The sequence below is a fragment of the Cornus florida genome, unplaced genomic scaffold (assembly GCF_030987335.1).
Source record: "Cornus florida cultivar Cherokee Brave unplaced genomic scaffold, ASM3098733v1 CherokeeBrave_3.0.0_Hap2_Chr06, whole genome shotgun sequence".
Taxonomy (NCBI): domain Eukaryota; kingdom Viridiplantae; phylum Streptophyta; class Magnoliopsida; order Cornales; family Cornaceae; genus Cornus; species Cornus florida.
In genome coordinates, this window is record NW_026775576.1 from 43,906,500 (window position 1) to 43,925,676 (window position 19,177).

Below are 19,177 nucleotides of genomic sequence, written 5' to 3' on the forward strand. Positions count from 1 at the left end.
CGCATAACATTGGTCATAGAAACAGGATAATACTTTCTCAAGAACTCTTGTTGCATTTTCGCCCAAGAAATTATGGAAAGAGGTCTTAAATTGTTAAACTAATATTTTGTCTTGTCTTTTAGGGTGAAAGGGAAGAGTTTTAATCTCAAAACTTCTTCCGACATGTCCGTATACTTAACGGTGGAACAAATTTCAAGAAATTCATCCAAATACTTATATGGTTCTTCATTAGTCAACCCCAAGAAATTGGGATGCATTTGAATGGTTTTGGCTTGATTTCATAATGATGTGCTCTAAATAGAGGAAGACAAATGCATGTTGGTGCATTATATTCATTAGGCACGTAATGATTTTTCAAAGCCATGGGAGGATTAACAATTGGTGGCTCAACATAAGTTCTATTGTTAGCTTGGACAATGGGACATGGAGGTGGTACAAAATATGGCCTTGGCATTCCAAATGGAACTTGGCCTTATGGTTGAGGAACAAAAAGTTTTGGCATGTCTAAAGGGACTTGCACATTTTCTTGTTGTTGCATATTAGGATGGAGTATGCCATGTTGGTCTATGTGATCCAAGTCTTCAATGTGGTCATCCATTAATGCAATGGATCCACTTGAACTACCCTTACCTCTTAGATTATGCACAATTGATTCAAGATTAAGGTTCAATGGGGCAAAAATGGGATTTAAAGATATACGACCATGCATACACAACACAAACCAGACAACAATCACAACAAATAGCAAACACTTCTCCTCCACAACAAATCAATCAACAACAATCCTCCAAATACGATGATCCCATACTCCCATACTTTTCAAAAGACAACAACGCATAAACTAAGGTTTTAAAATAGATAAAGTGTACCACTAAGGGTAAAATGGTCTTTTATATAGAAATGAATGCCACCATGCATACCATTGAATATACAAAAAAAAAAAAAAAAAAAAAATTAATAAAATTTGACTCAAAAATCACTTGAATTGGAGTTAGAATGAAGAAGGTACAATTTTTTGAAGTTTTATAAAAAAGATGCCAAAATGTTCTCGGTAAGGTCGATATGGCTGTGAGCAGTTTTGTTTTCGAAAACATGTGATTTTCAAGGCTAAAACGGGATTTTTTGGACAAAGTTTGTGAAGAAACCTCCCCTAAAAATGAGTCCTCTAATCAACCATGGTCCAAACCAAGAACAAAAAGTAACATAAAATGACCAAAATACCCTTGAGTGCAAGGTATGCCAAGAAGAAAAAGCATTTGGCTGCGAGTAGTTATTCTCCGAAAAAACTTGAATTTCAGGGCTAAAACGGGACGTTTTGGAAAAAGTTTGTGAAAAAACACACCCTAAAAATGAGCCTTCTAATCAACTTTGGTCCAAACAAAAAATAATATGCAACATAAAATGACCAAAATGCCCCCAAGATTAATTACGTCAAAGAAATAAAAACATGCTGAAAATTGACATACATTCCATACATCAAAAGAGTTTGGCCCTTGGCCTCATTACAGATATGTTAAAGTAGCATCACATAAGGTACTTAGGTTTATATTACATGTCAAAAAGGAAGCTAATCATGCTTCTAAACAAGTGATACATTGAACAACATTAAAGACAATAAAATCATGCTAACACTTGCATGTCAAAATTATACAAAAATAATCGAATGAATCCAAGCCAAGCTAGGGATGTTGAGCATCCAAAGTAATGTCTTCTTGCTTGAAAAGACCCAAATCAACTGAGGTGAGTAAACGAGTTGCTCAGTATGATGAAGCGCATTCGTATAACCTAAGGTTTTAACAATTTTGTCAGTGTAATATAAACGAATACACGTGGATCATGCTTCATAACGTCTAAGTTCAATATGGAGCTAAGGGATCATCCTAAAGCTACCTTTGAAATAATTAAAACATAATCCACGATAGGCAAAAATCATAATCAATAATGGTGCTTCCAATGTCAACAACAAGTTACAATTCAAGTAATGTCAATTTGAAACAGAATGCGAAAACAAACAATACGAAAATATTGAAAAAACAACTACACAAAGCTAGAAGAATAACAAAGTCTACACAACTCCAAGAACTATAATACAACTTACACATAGACTCCACAATGATGCAACTCACACATGCAACTCCATGATGCAATGAGATGTGTTGCGGAATTGAATCCGATGGTAAACAAATGGTGCACTTCCACACCCCACTGGTAGTGTTCCTTGGGACTTTCAACCCAATAGACTCGATGTCCACTTTTTCAATATTCAGATAGTGTCTATCCTTCAATCTTGTTATACATATCATACACACATAACTTATAACTAAATGAACTTTATGAACCAATGATGACCACCATGCTCCTAAGGCCAAGGTGGCACACACACATTATAATTTACTCACAAGTAAATATATCAAAATGTCACAATACAAAAACAATCTAGACTACTCAATATCTACATAATCATGTCATTTAAAACTACAATGGCAAATACATAAACAAGTTTACAAAGTGAATCAAATCAAGCTATTACTATGTAATCAACCATTGAAATCCATTCATGCTAGTATATTATAAGTTTAAAATCCATGATAACAACAACAACATAGTATTAAATTCATAATTAAATCATTGACAATTATTATCTAGAATTTCTATAATTACACTAATGAAATCTCTAGATTTCAAAACATCACCTAATGAAACAAAATTAATACAAGTTAAAGATCATGTAAAAGCCTTAAACAATATAAAGCCTTAAGTTAATTTCATGGAAGATACATCTGGATGCAACCCTAGAATTCAAAAAAACATGCATACAATGTATATTAACCTCAGAACACATTAAAACACTAAGAGTATAAACATATGGCATCCCCTACTTCACTAGAGGATTGAACCTCTAGAATCCAAGGCAAACAAAATCAAATGAAGAAACCGAGCAAAAGTGTTCTAGTAATGGAAGTGAGGAAGATTTTGTCTTCAAGGTAGAAGACCAAAGTCTCAAGGGAAGGGGTTCGAAAATCAGAAATAAAGGCTAGGGTTTCAAGGTTTATCACTGTACCTCACTAGAGGATTGTTCCTCTAGACTCTAAGGCAAATGAAAGTAAATGGAGAAACTGAGAAAAGGTGTTCTAGAGAAGGAAGAGAAGAAGATTTGGTATTCAAGGTGGAAGACCAAAAACTTTAGGAAGGGGGTCGAAAATAAAAAATGGAGGCTAAGGTTTCAAGGTTCAACGATGGAGTTTAGGTGAGAGCTTAGAGAAGACTATGGAATATCTCTAGATATTCCACTAACTAATGGATTTTGTTAATTAAATACATTATCTCTCTCACACACACACACACATCAACCCTCCACTTGTCACCATCCTAGGCTTCTTCACAATGTTAAATCTAAGTTTTACACTTGTCACCATCCAAAGGCAACAAGTGTTCTAATGAAAAGTCAACAAGTTACCCCATAGAAATTGTGACACTTGTCACTCTTTTTCACAAATTGAGCTAATCCTTCCTCTAAATATCTTAAGGAATAATTACAAACAAGTCCCTAAGGCAAAATATCTCAAAAACTTAATTACACAAATAACCCCGAAAAAGGAAAATATTTTTGAAAAAACTATGCATTCATACCCCTATAAAATAAAAATAAATGAGCATGCTTTTTAATAAAATTAAGACTTACGCGGGCAATAAAATATTAAATAACGTAATGTACATGGTGCCGAAAATCTGTTGCGGACATTGAGACCTACTTCGGGTCAAACAAAACCCTTAGGCCACAAGAAAAAAGATAAACAAGTAAATAAATAATTAAATAAATAATAATAAATAATAAACAATAGATAAATAAATATCTCGAAAAAAAAAAAAGATGACACAGTCGTCACACTCGACTTGTTGCAGATGGTTTTCATTCGCAAGAGGGAATTGATTATACTAAAACTTTCAGTCCAGTTGTAAAACATGCTACCATTCGCACAGTTTTGGCATTAGCTATGCATCATAATTGGCACATTTATCTACTTGATGTATAAAATGCATTTCTACATAGCTATCTAAATGAAGAAGTTTAGATATGTCAACCGAAAGTATTTGAGGACTACATTTCCTAATCATGTATGTTGCCTTCGCAAATCAATATATAGATTGAAACAGGATCCTCGTGTATGGTTTCAATGATATACTCTTTGACTATCTCGAAGAATTTGGTTTTGTCACTTCCAAAACAGATTGTTCATTATTTGTTTATCAACATAAATGTACTCTTCTCATTTTATTAATCTATGTTGATGATATTCTCATCACCGGCAATAGTACCTCTCAGATTAAGATTTTGATTTCTTCTCTTGGGAAAATTTCGTAATGAAAAATTTGGGACATTTGCATTATTTTCTTGGATTATAAGTTGACTACACTGAGGGTCTCTATCTTACACAAAGAAAATATGTTATTGATCTATTAAAGCGTGTTCAGATGGAGAATGCTAAGCCATATAGCAATCAATCTGTTAGTGGAAAGAAGCTAGAGTCATATGATGGTAAGCTTTTGGGATGGTCCAACAAAATATCGGAGTGTTGTTGGTGCTTTTCAATATCTCACAATCACTCGTCCTAATTTGACATATGCGGTGAATCAAGTTTACCAATTTATGCATCGTCTGACTATTGTTCATTGGACCGCTGTTAAACGAATTCTCCGATATATCAAAGGCACAATCAATGATGGATTACTCTTCACACCAGGTGGTTTAAAATTAGAAGCCTATTCAAATGCCGATTATGCGAGTTGTCCTAGTGATTGAAGATCCACTTGAGGCTACTGCCTATACCTTGGGTGTAACCTTATTTCGTGGAGTTCTAAGAAACAACCAATTATATCTCGATCTAGTACTGAAGTTGAATATCGAAAACTTGCTGACACAGCTGCAGATATTTCTTGGTTAAGGCAACTCTTACGAGATCTTCACATTTTTCTTCCCAAAGCTCCACTTATTTGGTGTGACCATGTTAGTTCAATTTCTCTCACCTCTAATCCAATATTTCATGCCAAAACAAAACATTTATAAGTTGATTACCATTATGTACGTGGAAAGTGGTTCAAAAGGAGTTTATTGTCTTATATATTACCTCGGTTGATCAGATGTTTTCACAAAAGGTCTTTCGTCAACTCGGTTTCAAGCATTGAAATTCAAGCTTATGGTCCGATCTCGACCTATTAGCTTGCGGTGGTGTGATAGACATTGCCACGTGATTTCAACCATGAGAGTAACTCTCCTTGTTTGAGCAAACCATTAAGATTTGTAATTGATTTCTTTTTGAATTTTGATTCTTTGTAACAACTCCCAAGTCATAGAGATTCTTTGTAATAGCTCCTAAGACTTAGATATTTTTTACTATTTTACATTGATTCATATTGTATGTATATTTGATAATCATATCAATGAAGGGTGTGATTCACCTAATTATTTCAAGTTCGACAGGGGAGTTCATTGTAATTTGACAAAGAAAATGGGAGGGAAATTCTCAAGAATGTTAGTGTAATTTACTCAACTTTTAAACTGTAGTAGTTTTGTGAATTTCCTATAAAAAAAAATTAAAAGAAAAAAAGCAACTCTTTATCTGCGTTTTTTACAACCTGATCAGGTTGTTACTTCTTTGAAACACATACTATTTCCCTCTAGAAAATGCAGCACAAGGGACCTGTTCTCATTCTTCGATCAACAAACAAACTATCTAAGTTAACAGCCTCAAAATTTAGTGAAATTAGCTGTATTTTAATGGAATGAAGGATGTGAAATCTATTAAAGGCTTTAAAGCTACCAAGTAATGATTTTTTTTTTGACAAAGGAGAAAAGCGGAATCTGCATAGCCTTTTTGGATCACAATAAAACTCCTCCCATAATGTAATCTTGACCGTCAAAATTAAGTTAGTACGTGGACCAGAGTCGCAAACATTATGCTAATCATCAGCAATATATACCAAAGTATTACAAGAAAAGTCATCCTATAAATTACAGTAATCTTGATAAAGGGTAAATATTAATCAACTAAATGGACCTAAGTCACAACATATACATGGTGTAAATACATACCAAGGTCTTATTTCACCAAGTAGTGATGTTTGGTTATGGTCTCCATGATCTTTTCCCTCCCTCTCATTATATTAGTGCTACACTTCTCATTATGTTCACTCAACTTCTCAATTGTTTGCTTAAACTCGCTCAGCTTCTTCTTGATGTCTTCTATAGCTACCATCACATCCTCCTCTTCTCTAACAGCAAAATCAGCAGTTTGGAACAGTGATCCAATCTTAATTTCCACTGTATCCACAAGTACTCGAATGTTGTCCAAGTCCCAGATTGCAAAGTGAGTCTCGTTCGTTACTGAATGAATTATCTCTTGGTGTCCTTTCAGCTCCTTCTCGAACTTCTTCCAAAGGGAATTAATCCAATGACGCATTGGCACCAGCGACGTCGTAGCTGCAGCCCCCAGTGCCGCCAAAAGCGGCGCAGAAATCGCTGCCGCAACTAGCGGCGTAGAAAAAGCTGCCGAAACCGTAAATATCACAGCAGAAGCAAAAGTCACCACAAAAATCACATCCCACAGAGTCCTCCAGAGCTTCATTTTCTTCCACTTCTTACCAAGCCTACCCTTCTTAGCTTTCAATTTCTTTAATACTGACATTTGGCTTGCATAAAGAGATTGAAACAACAACAAGAACTCTTTGGTAAATGGGTCATCTGCAGTCTTGAAATTCTTCAATTCCTGCAGCGTCCTCGAATAGATTTTTCTCTTCCCGTTCAACCCATCTCTCTGTTCTTCCTCAGATGGCTGCAAAGCGTGTTCAATCGTCAATTGGCTGTCTCGTGCACCCTTGAGGCACTTCTCGAGAGCAGTACAGAAATCCAGAGTCTGGAGACTGTTATCGAAGTAGTCTTTCACAATATCGAACAGATCTTCATCCTTCAATATGTCCTCTTTGCATTCCTCAAGGAATTTCACCACTAGTTCATTCGTTTTGGAGTAGTAGCCTGTGAGTTCTCCCAGCGAGTTGAGAGTGAGTGAACCAACCCGGACGTCCGCTACCAGGCTGTTGATGACTCGGCTGGTACTTTGTTGGAGGGTCGAATCGAATGACTGAAGAAATGGGTCGCTTCGACAAGCGGCCTCGTAGGAGCTCAGATCCGACGCCAACTGTAAATATAGTTCCTGTTCTTTTTTCTGGCTATGTTCCTTTATCTTTCTAAACAGAAAAGACATTGTTGGAGAAATTAGAGAAAGGTAAATCGAAATTTGAAAGCTTAGGTATGTGCGTGAGATATAAAGATAGATATTGGGGTATGATGAAAATTTTTGATTCAGGATTGTTCGATCCTCAAGTCAATAAATAAGCAAAGGAGTAACAGAATGGAAATTTCATGGAAAGTTACGATTTCCACCACGGAAGAGTAATATTTTTGTACTTTTGACCAGAACAACAACGATTAACTATCGAGAGTCCGGGCTATCGAGCCACCCTTAACCGCGGGAACAAAAACTTTGGAACAAGCCAGTCCCAGCCCAAACCGCGTGCCTAGAATAAGATGCCAAATTAACCCGAAAGGACATCTCAAAGTCAAAGCCGCCACAATTTTTCAAAAGCGCAGCTTGTGGACTTGATCCTACAACAAGGAAGTACTTATTCAAAGGACGTAACTCAGACTTTTGGGAAAACATTCACTGATGTCACATTGATGATGACTACACAAAAACTAAAGGACATAATTTGTAATTTATTTTTAAAGTTGTGATGTAAAACAGAATTTTGGACAAGTTGACATTCGACCTAAAAGGATTCTTTTTGGGGTGAAAACGACCCATTGAGAAAAATTCACTAGGTGTATTTTGTGGATTATGTTGGTTTGCGGCTAAAAATCTTCTTGTAGGGTCGTTATACCGCGTTTTCTTGTATTATTAGAGGTTTGCTGATTATTTTAAAAAATTTATTTAAGGTCTAAACGAAGTCAGAATGCTCTTAAATTTTTATATTTAGTTTTTTTTCTTATTTTATACATGTAACTTTTGATTAATGATATTTCATGTTACTTTCCAATTCTTATTTAACTTTGAAGATTCAAAATTACTCTACTTTGTTGGATTCAATGTAATCATGTTACGTATTTTTTTATTTTTTTATTTTTTTTAAAGTTAAATTTCAATTTTATAGATATAACAATTAACAAATATACAGTAGCCCAAGCTAAAAAACCAGCACGATATGAGTCCATGAATACTGAAACCCAGTCCCATTATTACAAACATCCCATTCTAGGGGAATCAAATTAATGACCGATGTTGGTCAACCACACATAACAGTGCGGAGATGGAGAAGGGCTCCTCATACTCGGCAATCTGGTGGCTTTGACTTTGAGCAATTATTCCATGCCACCTTTGAACCAGTCTTCTTAAGCTTAGGCCCAGACCAGAGAAAAGCTCTGAATTCCAGAATAATGCTTCTTGGCAAAATGAATTTGGAGCTCCAATATAGTTGAGTGGAAAACAATAAAGCTCTAATAATAAGCTGCATTCTCCCAGCAAAAAAAAAAAAACAAAAAAAAGGGATCCTTACTAGTCCAGTAAATAATTCTATAAGTAATTTTATCAATGAGGATCCTGACTAAAACTTTCAGCATGGAAGTAACTAGAGGCACTCCAAGATACCTCACTGGGAGAGCGTCTTTCTCAAAACCAAGTATTGCTAGAATGGTGGCTTCCAATTGCTCATTAACACGAGATGAAAACATGGCTCTTATACTCTAGCTGATTTGGAGACCAGAGAGAGAAGAGAATGCCTCAATATCATGCTTGAGAGCACATAGGGAAGGAAGGCTGGCATGTAAAAAAAGCATAAGGTCATCAACAAAGATGAGATGTGTTAGCCTCAGTTCTTTACACCTTCAGTGAAACTTGAATGGCATATCATGAGTGAATTTGTTGATTATGAGTGAGAATACCGGCACCACAAACACAAAAAGAAATGATGATAAGGGGTAACTTTGTCTCAGCCCTTAATGCGATTAAAATAACCATTAAATTCACCATTAATTGAGATGGTGAATGAAGGAGTAGTTACATAAGTTTTGATCTAAGCTATGAACAAAGAAGGAAATCCAAACAACCTCAATGACTCAAAGAGAAAATCCCATGATACTGAGTCAAAAGCTTTCTTAAGATCAATTTTGAGGGCACATCTTGGTAAATTTGTCTGTATGTGGTGGCCATTGAGAAGCTCTTGAGCAAGTAAGATGCTGTCATCAATTTTCCTTCCATGAATGAAGGCTAACTGTGCATGGTCAATGAAATGAGGAAGTTTGGGTTTGAGTTTGTTTGAAAGTATTTTAGAAATACATTTGTTGATGGTAGAACATCAAGAAATTGGTCTATAGTCATTGAGGGTAGTGGGATTGGAGATTTTGGGGACAAGTGAGATATAGGTTGAGTTAACCTCTCTGAGTAACTTTCCTGATGTGAAAAATTATTTTATTGACTTTGTAACATCATAACCAACAACTGGCTATGCTTTCTTAAAAAAGAAAGCATTGAAGCCATCAAAAAATAACCATGTTCATTATGAACAATTCATAGCTTTTTGTTATGTCAAGTTCTAAGGGATTGGCCAAGTTGAATAAAGCTTTTGTAATCGATCTCATAACTTATGTAACCGATTATATTGTCTCCTATAAATAGATTCAAACAGCTGTAATTGCATTTAATGCTTATCACTCACCTCCAACAGTCATATTTCTGTAATTAATGCTCATCACCTACCTTCAACAACAAAAGACTCTATATAAGAGTATGCATTGAATAAGGTAAGATGATCTTTGATGGAGCATTCAAAAAAGCATTTCCTTAAGCATTCATTTCTCTTGTGCATTCAATCATCAAAGACTTGAGCTTCATTTGATTCATTTATTACTCTAGTCTTGTAAGCTTACTTATGTATATTAATCTTCGAAGAGATACTTTTGTACTACTACTTTGTTTACTTCAAAACATTGTAAGTGTTGGTGTGACCCAAAGGAATACTAGGAGAAGGTTGTTCTCTTAAGATGATCTTTGATGGAGCATTCAAAAAAGCATTTCCTTAAGCATTCATTTCTCTTGTGCATTCAATCATCAAAGACTTGAGCTTCATTTGATTCATTTATTACTCTAGTCTTGTAAGCTTACTTATGTATATTAATCTTCGAAGAGATACTTTTGTACTACTACTTTGTTTACTTCAAAACATTGTAAGTGTTGGTGTGACCCAAAGGAATACTAGGAGAAGGTTGTTCTCTTAGCAAGTAAAGGAGAAGCAAGGTCTTGCTTCTTGTTAAGGTTTGTTCTCCACCCGTAAGGAGAAGCCATAATGGATTTGGGAAAGTCTCAAGGAGAAGCCATACTTTGTTTATTTCAAAACATTATAAGGGTTGGTGTGATCCAAAAGAAGATTGGGAGAAGGTTGCTCTCTTAGCAAACAAGTTAAGGAGAAATAAGGTCTTGCATCTTGTTAAGGTTTTCTTTCCACTTGTAAGGAGAAGCTTGAATCGAGGCCCAAACCCCACCCCCCCCCCCCCCCCCCCCCCCGGCCCGGCGCCCCGGTTCTAGAGTCCATTATTGGATAACATGTGGTATTTATTTATTTATAGCCTCATGTGATAGTTTGATGAAGAGACACATTGCTTCAGTTTAGTGCATGCAAACATTGTTCCAAAATAATGAATTAGAAGATACTAAATAATTTACCTAAATTCGCTGAAACACGTCTACTATTTGTCGTTACATTCACGAAACAAAAATTATTTTCAAAGAAGTAAAATAATAATAATAATAATAATAATAATAATAATAATAATTTGATTAATTAGTAAAATGATTTTAAACACCACCTTATATATTTTTTATTTCATTTATAAAACACTAATCATGACGTAAAATATAAATTTTTTGAAGAGTTTCGGGATGTATAATGATTTTAAGATAGACTTATTTCATGAATTTGAATTGTTTTGGCAGAATAAACTAATTTTATTTTTTGCCAAAATCAAAATTAAAGAAGAAGTTTAAAGAGATTAAAATAATTTTTAAAACCAACTACATTATGTATTTATTATGTGTTCATTGTACTTACTTATATTAGGCTATTTATATTTTGTGCAACTTTTATAATAATAAAAGTTCAAATGTTCCATAATTCAGAACTTAAAAATGATATTTAAAAAATTCATAAATTGATTATTTTGACTCATCATAGTGCATGTAATTTAAAATACCACATTGTCTAATTATTAGTTGAATTATATAACACAATTGATGATGTAAAATGGGAAAAAGCCAAGAATACATATTGTTGGTCCTAGCCTTTAATTCTTGTTTTGCCTTTACAATGTCAAAAGTTTGCTCACAGGCCCATTTCCTTTGATTATTACAAGTTCTGGTGTGCTTAAATCATTTGTGGCATCTTCAGAGGCAGTATGGTCATCTCGAGTGTGTGTGAGCTCATTTAAATTTATTAATCAAGGTACATTGTATTACAAATCATTTTTATAGGTTCATCATGTCACAATTCTGGTTTGCAATGACATATGTCCATTTAGGGGCAATTCTGTAATGATCCTCATTTTTATTATTTCCATTTTCTAGGATTTTTTTGATTTTTCGGGTTTATTTTTGCCTTGTCTCATTTTGCGTGTCGGACACCGTGGAGTGTGTCGGGTGTGTTTGAGAGTTGGTTGGGGCACTTCTTTGAGTTCAGGACTCTTCGAAATGCATTGGTTGTCATTTTAGCATTTTTTTCGTCTTTTGGGCCAGGAGGTCCCAGGTGGGACCTGCTACTGGAGTCGTTGTGCACAGGGATTGTGTTACGGGTCCATTTCATTTCATGCAAAATTATTTGATGTACAATTACTTAGTTACATGTTTAATTTAGTGGTTGTATTGTGTTATTGTTCGCGCGGTTTTACACCAGTCAATGGACTCTTTGTGGGCGTGCCAAAGTATTTGTATAAAAACACTCAAAATATGTTGATTCGAACACCAGCCTATCCCTTTTTCCGATGGCTGACTTCAGGCGATTGTGTGGGAGAGAGACTAGTAAGAACTCCCAGCAAGGTTCTTTTATGCCTTGTTTGCAGCAAGGACTTTTTATCTAAGTGTTAAAAGAAATTAAAATGCAATGACTAAAGAAATTGGAATGAACAGGCTAAATGGAAATTGACTTTAAATGAAAAGGCCGAATGAAAATGAATGGAAAGAATTCAATTGATTGCCATTGAATTGAAAACAATTTGAATTGAAATGTGCATAATTAAAATGTAGTAAAGCAAAATGCAGTGGTAAGAATTTAATCAATTGCCAGTAAAGGAAATGACAAGAATTTAATCAATTGCCATTGAATTGAAAACATTTTTAATTGAAATGTGCATAATTGAAAACTGGCAGATTTGAAATTGACTGAAAGAAATGCAATAAAACAAAATGTCGTGGCAAGAATTTAATCAATTGCCAACCAAATGCAATGACAAGAATTTAATCGATTGCCATTGATTTGAAAACATTTTTAATTGAAATATGCATAATTAAAACAGGCATAATGAAAATTGCATGAAAAGTAAAGGAAAGAAATAAACTGGCCGAATTAACATGACGCGAATCTTATCAAAGATTGGCCATTGAATTCGTTTACTTGAAAGAAAATGACTGATAATGTAAATAGCATAATTAAAGCATTGCGAAAGAAGAGTAAGCTATTAGAACTTAAATTCTTTGAATGAAAATTGCTATAAAGAAATTGATAGAAAATGACATAGAGTCAATTAAATAAGAAATGCATGTGTTTGTGGGTGGTGCTGGACAAATTGAAATAGATTATAGTACTTCTATTTATAGAAGTTATAAATCAACTAATCTATCTTTATTTCTTGCTAAAATATCTCTCTGCCTTAATTCTTCATCTTCAAAATTCAAACTAAGTCAAAACCCAATATGCTTTGCCTTCTCGTCTTTGAATTTTCCTTTCCTTTTTGCTTCAGTTAAAGAAACTTTGCCGAAGGAAACTCCACTTGATTTAGTCAACCAGTTGCTAAAAACCTGTTGAAAAGTTGCTAATTTTAGCAACTTCCTTCCAGCCGAATTTTCCTTAAATTGCTTAACAGCCATTTATAACTTTTACCTATGTTATAATACACACGGCTTTGGAATTTTAATCGACCAAAACTTGAATTTCAAATTTCAGAAATCAATTCTTACTATCCCAACTACCTGCCTTAATGGTTATCAATTCCCAGTAAAGGCGGTGATTAGACACATCTACTACTAAACTCCACTAGTATTTAGCTCCGTATCCTAAAATTTCTGAAATCATTCCTCCTTAGCCTTAAGTCGCTATCTTTGAGATTCCTCTTCACAGCAACAAAGATTTCCTTCTCTCTTTCATGGCCCCTAAGAAAACCAAATCAACCAATTCTACCTCAACCCCTCAACCTTCAGATCCTTCAACTCATAACAATATCATCGAGAAATCTCTAAAAGCTCTTTCTCCGTACAAGTGCTGTCTCAATACCCTCATAGATCTTCGCACTGACTTCAAAGGTTTGGGCCCTGCCTTCCTTGATGAAGCCCCTAAATTTATCTCACTATTCTATTCTTCAGCCGACATGCTTCCATTTCTCCAAACTTTCCCTCCTAATGAAAATGGCAGTTTGCCACATTTTCATTTTAGGACATGGCATGTTCCCAATGATGCTTGGATCAATTGGGTCGATCGAGTTGGGGCTGTAAAAGGAGAGACGTGGAAAGCTTGTGGTATTTATGATGCCATTCAGCTGAGCAAAACAAATATTGCTCAAGATAGGCCTTTAATGATAGCGGCTATGTTTAACTAGTCGACCACCACTAACTCATTACACTTGAAGTGTGGCATGATGGTTCCAACCATTCAAGATGTATGCTATTTAACCAGCCTTAAACCCTTTGGGATTGATGTAAGCACTTTATTGGTAGAGGAGGATTCTCCCTTCATTTTCCCCTCTAAGCAAACTGGAACCAAATCCTCCGAGTCCTCATATGGTAAGTATTTAACCTCTACCATGGATCCTCACGTTCTTGTAAACGATGCCAAGCATATTGCCTTCTTGTTGGCCTAGCTGAACAAGTTCCTTCTATGTGTACCGGCCTTCCAAGTTACCAAAGACTACATCCATGTGGCCGTTGCTCTTTCTAAAGGTAAACCCCTTACTCTAGCCCCTTTAGTGCCCTCTCATTTATATAGGGGAATTTATGACCTGCTCACCTCTAACTTTGGACGTTATGGTGGTCCCCTCTAGTTATTTCAAATTTGGCTACAAGTATACATTCCTGAGTTAGAGCCTGTGGTGAGGCTATCGGCCAATGACCCACTCCTTTCTATGAGTTATGCATCGACCATGCCCAAATCCCACTTGTTTGGAGATTGTTTTAATTTCTTCTACTCTGGCTGCGAGCACAGAACCATCAGCCAATTCCTTCCATTCTCTCATTGTTCTCAAGCCCTTTGATGGCTGACTCCTCCTCAAGGAGTATCTACAAAAAAGACTACTGATGAACTTTCGGCCATGTGGGCCAGTTTTCTTATTCCAAGGGATCTCCATTTCAATACTGGCCCTTTAGGGACTGTGAACTCAAAAGTTGGGGTTGAATTTTATAATCCTAGCCAGCCTGCTAGGCAATTCTACCTAACTCAAATGATTCCCATGCTTCCTTATCTGTCCTTCAACAAAATCTTTCATCGACGTGTGGTATTCCCAGATGAGTCTTATGTTAAAAACGTATCCACTCGGTTTTCTGATTTGCAAACTGGATTTAAATTCCAAGCTTTCATCAAAAATCCAGCCACAGATTCCAGTTTTGACCAATGGTGGTCTTCCTACATTGTTTCCACTAGGACGGCTGAAAGCCAGTCCCTTGTTATTAAGATCTTGGAGTCATTTAAATTCATATCGGTGGCCTTTGAAGGAGCTTTTAAGATTACCCGGGCTATTACTCCCAAGAAAGTGCTTAACCCATAGGTACCTTCCCCTAGTGCGCACTATAGTATAGAGAGTTCTCTATCTCCCGTACTAGAACCAAGTCCTAGCCATGTCAATTCTAGATTGATATTCCAAGTTCTAAAATCAACAAGTTCTGCAAATCAAGATAGTATCAAGATACAAGTAATGCATTAACCACGCTTCATGCACAACCAAGATTTTGGAAACACATAAGTCATGCCCTAAATTCTTAACTATTATGGCATGTGAAATGTCAAGAGATCTTGGTATGCATCTACATAGACTACAAACTAGGATTTAAAACACAAGGAATCAATTGGTGTAAATATACCATAAGTATAAGATTAATGATTTAATTATTTACTAAGCAATACATGGATAATTAAATCATTCCAAGACAATTGTGCTAGTTCATTAAACACATTAATGGAGTCAAGTTACAAGAAATCTAGATACATGATAAAAAAAAACTAAAAGCCCTATGAAATACGAGTTACAACCATGTGAATTAAGTTCCATACAAAGAAAATAATTAAACATAAGTTTCAAAACTTATCCGATAATTCTCAAATTGATACACATGAAGGAACTTGTCAAGAAAATCATAAATATCAAGTTAGAACTTTATCCAACTCATGGAACCACTGAATTGGTTTTAATTAATTCTTTTAATTAAAATGTAATGACCCGATCATTTGACTCCCTTTCTTTTTTCCTAAAATTTTACGGATAAATTTTTTCCGTTTAATTCTCTTTTCTGAGATCTGTTTCTCATCGTTTAGTGTCATCTCGAGTGCTCAGAATTGACTTCTGAAAATCTTTCGTGTGGATTGACAACTTCCTTTGAGGACCGAGTCATTTTCGCATTTTCATTTTTCGGAACACTATTCACTTTTGTCCTTTTCCCTATTCTGTCTTTTCCCTGTTTGTCACTTTGTTGGCAAAACCTCACTTTTCATGCCCGGAGTTAGTTTTTGACTTCACGTGCCTTCATCTTCAGTGATTTTCTCGAAATACATATCTTTACTTTTGCAAGAAAGTACTCTGGTTACTCCCGGTGTCCGTAGGGACATGGACGCACAATTCTACTGAATCTTTTTCATTTCTTAGGGTGCTTTTCATATATATCTTTTGAAGATATTTTATTTCAAGGGTATCTAAGAAAAAATCTTTTGGAAGATATTTTCATTCTGGGGCAGTTTCACAATTAACCCTTTTTGTAGGGGCCATTGTGCAATTAACGAAAATTACTGCAAAATATCTCATCTGGAGCCTGGATCCTTGTACAGGATGCATTTTCACTTTTCATTGACTCGTAAATTCATAGAATTTCTTTCTGGTCGTTTTTCTCCAGTTTCAGAGTTTCTGGACCCGGTTGCCGCTGAACTTGTTCGGGCATAACTTTCTGCTCGGAACTCAGTTTTTGAAACCGTTTCTTCCGTTGTTCATATTTTCTCATTTTGAATCTTTTTCATTCACAGAGTTTTGCCATTTGAGCGCGTTTGCTCAAAATCCACTTTTTCGGACCCAGCGGGGCCCGTTCGGGGCACTTTTTAAGATTTCTATAAAAGGGGGATGAGATATTTCATTTTTTATCTTCCCCACTCCTCTTGCATGACCTGAAGCAGCCATGGATGTCCATGGAGCTAACACCTACTCTCTCCTCCTTTGATTTGCTTTTCCTAAGTGAAAAGTCTTCGGCTTTCACATTTTTTGTTCCCCTCGACGTGTTTTACCATTCCCCCTTATTAGAATTCATTTTTGACCATTTCTTGAGTTTGGGTTTGAAGTCAAGTTTTGATTTTCATGGGACTTCCTTCGGATTCATATAGATCGTGTTGTCCCCGACAAAACCCTTCGGTTTCGGCGGATTTGGAACACTTTTTTTTCGGTGGGGATTTGAGGTTTTCATCTCAAATTGAGGTAGGGGGTGTTATAATTTACTTTCTTACTATATTACATGCTTGTGATGCTTATACAACTTGATTACATGCTTAGATATAAAATCTAGAGATTTTATTATTTATTTTTCTTGTGAAGGATTTAATTTTCCTGGTTGTCCATAACTTCGTTTAATCATGTGGCATGATAGAATATTACCCCATGATATGTTGATTGACATATATTAAATCTAAATCATTTGAACAAGTATTGAAGATTTTATTTAATATTTATCTTGAATAAAATATTAAATCATGTGGCCTTAACTAGCTTGAAATCAATATGTGTTAGCATATTATATTAGGCCTTGGCATGCTCTTCAACATAGGTGAATTTGAGAGAAATTGGAAGTGTTTTCAAATCTAGTAATATTTAATTAATTAGATTAATTAAATTGCTCAAAGTGTATTATTCATCCCGTTGGAATTTCGACTTGAAATTCTTGATGTGCATGGCATGTAGTTTCATATATATTAAATCTAGAATATTTGATTAGGTTTTAAAACCTTTCAATTATTATTTTTCTAGTATAAAAGTTTAATACACATGGCCGTAACTTGCATAGAACGTACTTGTATCATGCTCTTAAATCAAGTCTTGACATGTTTAATAACATGCCTTAATTTGAAACCATTTGGACAAGTTTCAAAATCTAGAGATTTTAATTAAATGAAATAATTAAAATCCATTCAATGGTTCTATGCACTTGATTAAGTTTCTAACCTTGTATTCATGATTTACTTGATAAGTTCCTTCACGTACATTGAGCATAACCGGATAAGTTTTGAAACTTATATTTATTTATTTCCCTTGTATGGAACTTAGCTCTCATGGTTGTGTCGTGTATGAAATGAACTTGAAACTTGACAATGAACTGGGCCTTGACATAATCCTTGACATAATTTGTTCGTAAAACATTTGAACTTGCCATGTAACCTTGATAATTTAATCCCTCAAGTAGATTAAATTTCCTTTTATGCCTTCCTCGAGTTAATCATGCCTTGATATCATGTATCTAAACTTCTTGTGTCTTGGTTTCATTAATGTGCTTAATGAACATACTCATTTGTCTTGGAATGATTTAATTACACGTGTTGTTTAATATGTAATTGAATCATGTATCTTATACTTATGGTATATTTGCTTCGATGGATTTTCTTGTGCTATATATACCTTGGTTCTAGTCTATATAGATGTACACTTTGTTTTCTTGACATTTCACATGCCATCATAGTTGTGAATCTAGGGCATAACTTGTGTGTTCCAAAATCTTGGTTGTGCATGATATGTGGTTAATGCGTTCTCTTGTATTTTGATACAATCTTGACTTGCACAACTTGTTGATTTTGGGACTTGGGATATCAATCTAGAATTGTCATGGTTAGGACTTGGTTCTAATACGGGGAATTGTCCTCCTATACAATAGTGCGCACTAGGGGAAAGGTACCCATGGGTTAGTAGCCCTAAAGTGATCTCAAGAGTACGGTTTTAATCCGGACGATATCCGAGTTTCCACATTGGTTGATTTTGCTCTTTAAATTTCAAGTTGCTATTCCTTAAAGATTTAAACTTGTCGTGTTATGTGAAATGCACCAATCTTGTTAAATCGTATAGATTTTATGCTTTGTTCTTGGATTCATGTGTTTTCCTTATCATGTTACTTGGAATGTTCCGATCATGTTAAATTGCATAGATATTATGCCTTGTTCTTGACTTCATGTATAATCTCTTTTCGTGTTTCATGGAATGTCCCATCCTTATTTAATCGCATAGGTCATATGCCTTGTCCTCGATTTCAAGTACACTTCACGTCGTGTTAATTGGAATATCCCAATCTTGTTTACTTACATAGACATTATGCCTTGTTCTTGATTCAATGCGTTATTCTTGTCGTGTTCATTTAAATGTACCCATCTTGTCGTTTGTATAGATATTATGCCTCATTCGTGATTTCAAGCATTCTTCTCATCGTGTTTTTAGATTATTCCAATCTTAACTTGTTTCATATATGTATATATATCATGATTCTTGTTGCTTATACTCCTTGATAGCTTAGGATGCTCCCTGAGTCTAACCTTTGACATAGACGTTAGATGACATGATCCCTTTTTGAAATGATTCATGTTGTCTAAAAATCTTAAAGAAATCGAGTCATGCATGCTCATCCCCTACGAATAAACTTGTTAG

At 35.1% G+C, this 19,177-nt stretch overlaps 1 protein-coding gene across 1 annotated transcript; it reads right to left on the reverse strand.

The window, feature by feature from the left end:
- Positions 1 to 5,984: 5,984 nt before the first annotated feature.
- LOC132311385 (UPF0496 protein 1-like) lies at positions 5,985 to 7,529 on the reverse strand. Its single transcript, XM_059809284.1, has one exon. It carries the CDS (start codon positions 7,257 to 7,259, stop codon positions 6,099 to 6,101), a length of 1,161 nt encoding a protein of 386 aa, XP_059665267.1. The 5' UTR covers positions 7,260 to 7,529; the 3' UTR covers positions 5,985 to 6,098.
- Between the last annotated feature and the right edge of the window lie 11,648 nt (positions 7,530 to 19,177).